This window comes from Scyliorhinus canicula, chromosome 11 (assembly GCF_902713615.1).
Source record: "Scyliorhinus canicula chromosome 11, sScyCan1.1, whole genome shotgun sequence".
Classification (NCBI taxonomy): domain Eukaryota; kingdom Metazoa; phylum Chordata; class Chondrichthyes; order Carcharhiniformes; family Scyliorhinidae; genus Scyliorhinus; species Scyliorhinus canicula.
In genome coordinates, this window is record NC_052156.1 from 53,930,166 (window position 1) to 53,936,165 (window position 6,000).

At 36.7% G+C, this 6,000-nt stretch overlaps 1 protein-coding gene across 2 annotated transcripts in view; it reads left to right on the forward strand.

Moving 5' to 3' along the window:
- The window catches only part of kbtbd8 (kelch repeat and BTB (POZ) domain containing 8), a 47,959-nt gene extending 44,066 nt beyond the window's left edge, over positions 1–3,893 (forward strand). For both annotated transcript variants that reach the window (XM_038810600.1, XM_038810599.1), the window contains exon 4: positions 2,909–3,893. In XM_038810600.1, the coding sequence (XP_038666528.1) occupies positions 2,909–3,372 (464 nt within the window). In that variant the 3' untranslated portion in view covers positions 3,373–3,893. The remainder of the gene's footprint in view (positions 1–2,908) is intronic.
- The last annotated feature ends 2,107 nt before the right edge of the window (positions 3,894–6,000 follow it).

Below are 6,000 nucleotides of genomic sequence, written 5' to 3' on the forward strand. Positions count from 1 at the left end.
AACTGTAAAACAAAAGAAACGTGATACTATTAGCTTTGTGATGTTGCATGAAATACTGCGGTATACGTTATTCTGTTAAAGTTATGGCTAAGGAACCAAATGAATGGTAATGGAAAGCTGGCTCCTGTAATGAAATTGAATAATTTGCTCTGACATCTGGTTTAAGTTGCAGTGATCCATTATGTTATGCTTTAGTATCTAGGGTGCTTCTGTACATCTAACCTGCTTTCAAGTCATGGGTCATTTATCTTAGACACCTATAAAAGCTTAGTTGATTAATCATTTGCTAGAATTGATAATCTTGGTCACCAGTATGATGAACGTTTTGGCAGAAGACCACATTCAAAAATTGTCTCACTCCTATTATTTTAAGACTTTCTTTTTACTTTGTCAATACCTTTAATTTAGTTTAGTGTACATTTTTCTGACTGCATCTTTGAATCACCTAAATTGGTACTTTTGATTTTTTTTTATCAATCCACATGATGTTGCTGGCAAGGCCAGCATTTATTGTCTATCCCTAATTTTCCTTGAGAAGCTGGTGGTGAGCAGTAGCCTTGAACTGCTGCAGATCATGTGGTTTAGGTACAGCCCTCACACTAATATTGGGTAGGGAGTTCTCGGATTTTGACCCAGGGTGAAAGAATGGCGATATTTCTAAGTTAGGACGGTATGTGACTTGGAAGGGAACTTGCAGGTGATTGTGCTTCTTTAAGGTAAGTTGTACCTTAAATGCTAGTTGTTTTGTATTCCCAACATCTTTTTAAACTACAAATTATCTTTTTATAGCAACAATTTATATACTGGATTGTGAATTTTCTAAATTGGAATTTAGTCGCAGTAACTCAAATACTGATTCGTAAAAGGAGAATTACCTTAAGAGAAAATTAGCATTTGAGAACAGCATTAAAATCAAACTTTATACCATTTGAACTGAATCTTTTTCTTGCAAGTCACCTGTTACGTGGATGTTAACAAAATTGAGTAAACTGATTAATATGTCATCAAAAGCAGAAAGTAAAAGCATGGCCACATGCCAGCATAATGGGAGAGGGTGGTTGGGTACACCTTACGCTGCTGCAATCGTTTTTTTTTAGAACAGTACAGCACAGAACAGGCCCTTCGGCTCTCGATGTTGTGCCGAGCAATGATCACCCTACTCAAACCCACTTATCCACCCTATACCCGTAACCCCCCCCCCCCCTTAACCTTACTTTTTAGGACACTACGGGCAATTTAGCATGGCCAATCCACCTAACCCGCACATCTTTGGACTATTTGGATCTATTTTACATTTGACACTTAGGAAAAATTGACTTCACATCTCTTGCTTCAAGCTACAGGATATCTTGTATGCTATTTTCATAGATTCCTCAACCGTTTGGTTTGTATTGGAATTGTTGAAAAATATTTAGAGTAGCTTCTTAAGAAAGTCATCGCTCATTTTGTGTGCCTTGGGTTTTGCAGTTTATTAAATTCTTTGGTAAATTTGCACTCCATTGCAATGTTTTTAAAACTAGTCTAAACCACCAACACTTTTATTAAAAAAACATTAAATATGCTAAATTTTATTGCTGATACGTTACCACTTGATGCTAATATTCACCTTAGAATGCTGACAGTGCACTCTACTAAATAGCTCTCTATTCCTGTATTTAAAAAAAAAAATAAAAATTTAGAGTATCATTTTATTTCCCATTAAGGGGCAATTTAGCATGGCCAATCCAACTACCCTGCACATCTTTGAGTTTTTGGGTTGAGACCCACGCAGACACTGGGTGAATGTGCAAACCCCACACGGAAATTGACCTGGGATCGAACTAGGGAACTCGAATCGTGAGGCAGCAGTGCTAACCACTGCCGCCCATTTTCCTTAGTTTTTAAATGGGATGTGGGTGTTGCTAACAAGATCAGTCAGTGATGGTTTTTGATTCTAGCTTTATAATTCCAGATTAAATTCAACCAGCTGCTGTGGTGGGATTTGAACCCATGTCCCCACAACATTATACCTGGACCCCTGAATTCCAAGTCCAGTGATGATACCACTGCACCACCATCTCCCCTCAGCTGGGAAGCTGGTCATTAATGTTGGATGAATGCCAGTATTGACCAACATTGTGTTCAAATGCATGTTTCCCATTAGGTAAGGTAAAGTCGCCATAGTCCCAGATAACCATAGGCTGTTTTCCCCTTTGCGGGGGAGAGCTGACTGGTGGAGATTTAACCTGAGGATCACCACACCTCGTGCGTGGGGCAAGGTTGAGAAGCAGGCCTTCGTGAACATCCTGAGCTGGAAATTGAACCCACGCTGCTGGCCTTGCTCTGCATCATGAATCGGCTGTCTAGACAAGAGAGCTTTGCTGTGATGCTGAAAATGAAAAATAAGTGTGACATTAAGGAAATCGGGCTGGACTAGGAAGAGTACTTAAAAATTTAAATTAAATGTAAAATACTACAGGTTAATTACCTGGTCATTTGTCCATATTCAGTGAAGTTGGGTGTTGCTTGTTTTTAAGTGACCCCCCACCCTCCCAAAAATAAATAAAACACTAAGCCTCTCTTCACATTTTGTCTCGCAAAAATTAGTTAACTTGAACTGTGTTTTTTTTTAAACTCGTAGAATAATTTGAGTTACAAAGTTTGTATCACTGTTTCCTGTGATACATCTGGGGTTAGATAGGTGGTCAGTTCCCACACCTTGTCAAAGATTGTGAGCTAGATTGGAGAAAATTACTTGGAATGTTCCATGGTGATGTTTGAAATCAGGAGCAGTTACTTGGTGATCCAATATATATGATAAACTTTTTGGTTTGTGAACAAATTACTTTATAGCACCTAGATTAATGAATTGGACACTTCAATCATTGTGGGATGTGCAAAGTCTAAATTGTCAATTTCCTTTGTTTAGGTGAATTTTTCCTGTGCTACAACCCTCACAAAGACTACTGGGGCTGCTTGACACCAATGAGCGTGCCTAGATCCCAAGGGCTGTCTGCTGTCTGTAAAAGTTCCATCTACTATGTAGCCGGAATTTGTAAAGCACATCAACGGATGCTTACAGTAGAGACTTATGATATCCAACTGAATAAATGGATGCGGAAGAAGGACCTTCCATTGGATCAGTCCACAAACCCCTACATTAAACTCTTCTTGCTCCTTGACAAACTGCACCTTTTTGTGCGAGCAACACAAGTGGTGGTGGAGGAACATGTTTTCCGTACAAGCCGTAAGAACTCTCTCTACCAATATGATGAAGAATCTGATCAGTGGCAGAAAGTGTATGAGTCACCAGACAAGTTATGGGACCTCGGCCGCCATTTTGAATGTGTTGTTGCCAAACTTTATCCACAATGTCTTCAGAAAGTGTTTTGATTTTCTTCAGGCAACTTGCATGAACTAATGGTGTGACATGGGTTAACAGTATTTTGTGAATCAAAATGGCTGTTTTAAAAGCACTAATGAAAACGGATAGGTGCTTTTGAAAGTTGCAGTGTTTTGAACTTGTTCAGAAGTTTAGTTTTATAATCAAATTTTACTAACTTTTCACTGGTGCTGGGGAGTATAAAAGTGCAATTACTTACATGGATTATAGCTTATTTTTTATTTTTAGCTGGCTCATTCAGTGGCATTTCTTGAATTATATATATAGCAGTTTTCCATTGCCTGGCAATCTTAAAACTATGCAGACGAGCAGGCAAAATTCAGCTTGGCAGTGAGAAATTGTTTTGCCCAATGATATGGAAAAACTAAAGCCTTCAATGAGACATACGGGTATAAATTTGTTCAACATTAAGAGCATCTGTATTTTTTAAGTGTCTGTATTTGAGAGTTGACCATTTTACATTTAGTGACCTGATTTAAATGTGAAAGTATTTTGATGGCTAAATCTTAAAGGGAAGAAAGTGAATTGAATGGTTTTTACATCAAATAACCAGTGACTCAACAATTGAAATGTTGTATCAGGATCAAATCAAGCCTTGGAATTAGTGTACTCTGCATAGAATCGATGTTATGTAAAATCATTTCACTCAGTTCCTTCATTGCTTAAAAATTTGAATACAACTTTGAAAGATTGAAAATATGCAATTCACAAGTGACAAACCTTTAACCAGTTAATGAACATAACAGCTACTGGGAGTGCATCTTGGGTGTGTAACAGGGTATATCGTTTTTTTTGTGGAAAAGTAGCTGATTTATTCACTTTGCAAACTAAATTAATATTTTTGCTAGAAATATTGTGATCGGTTATTGGTACTGTACTAAACCAGAATGTTTCCGGTTGACTTAACTTTGTAGGGAAACATTCAGTATCTCCTCCACTTAAATCTGAGCAGACTTGAATTGCTGTGGTGAGTCTGGCATTTTGCAACTTGAGAACGAAGTGGATAATTGTGATTTTTATTTTTTTATTTTTATTCTTCTTGAATACATCCTTGCTACTGCAGAAACTAAAACTATGATTGCCTTCCTTCTATGAAGCACTGTCAAATTTTGTGTATTTTCCATGAAGTAAGTCTTATTTTCATATCCAGTGTATACTTCACTCTTTTTGAATTTGCAGCATAATCCAGCTAAAAAATCAATTGGCACAGATGCAAAACATCCCTATCTTGTATTGAGTTCACATCAGGACCAGATTTTCTAACATTGGTGTAATCTAACATGTGAAAGTATTGATTTCCCAATTTTAATGATGTCATCTACATTCTGCTGATTAATGATGATATGGATCTTTAATTAAAACATCCTTGTGTCTTGTGAGTATAGCTAAAGTAAGCTCTCGATTTCCAAATGCTATCAGTTCTGATGAGCTATTCATAATGTGACTTACTAAACCTGCACTACTTCTTATGCTTTTAAAATCACTAAAAACAACTTTCTTACATTGTATGCATGTAACAGGTATTTTATGTACTGAACAAAGTTGGCAAGATTTTAAAATTGAATGAAAATAATAACAATGTGTTATCTAATGTAAAAAATAGTTTGCAAGCACTAGATGGCACTACATCACCTTTCTTTGAATTATCATGCAACACTTCCCAGGGGAAGAAAGTGGTGCAAACTTGGTATCTATAGCTGGATGGAAGTAGTACACTGCTTTGTGATCCCAATTCTGTCATTGCACAGCAGCTAACATCTACTTTCATTGAAAGAATTAGTCCTAATTCTTTCTAAATTTTTACCTTTCCTCTTGAATAATTTGAGATCAACTGCACTGATTTGAACTTTCATCTGCAACCAGTAGGTTTGATTGTGTTCTACATCTTGTAAATTGTTTTATTATAATTCCATCAAATAATTTCTAATGGGTTGGACACCTTGGCAGAAAGTTTTAGTGAGCTAGTGCCTAATTTTAGAATGTTCAATATTCCGTCCATACAACTGTTTTCATTTCATTCAGGGTGAAGTTAAATTTTAAGATGCCTAATGTCCATAATAAAATACAAAAAATATTGAGAAATAACCTAAAATGGAATGAGGATCTGAGAGCCAGATACATCAATCAATCTGAGCAGAGCTAGTCAGTCAAGCTGCTGGTGAATAATTAAATTGGTACATTGATGGATATCTCGTAGTTCCACCCTACTCGAATCCTTTTGCGAAAATAGTTTCATAACTTTGCTTTGTATACTTTTAACCAGTTGAGCACCGATTCGGAGTATGGGGTTTGCCACATTTCTAATTAGCTCATACAGTACAATCAGTTGTAATTAGATGGGTTTTAACTCTTAACTTGGAGCTGAACATTTTCAGTGAGTATTGCTCATGAAAGTAGGTATGAGTTAGCTAGTTGCCTTTAGGCATTGGTTGATATAGTGAGTTTAGCTACATTTTTAGCTATATAACTGAACTCTAGTTGACATTGATGGAAAATTTCTTTGGCCATAAACGTACAACAAAAAATGACTCTGGGGAAACTATGCTTTGGTCAATGCACAAAGCTACCCTCAAATTAGATTCAGACTTTAGAAAAAACTGCACTACTGTAATTGGGAA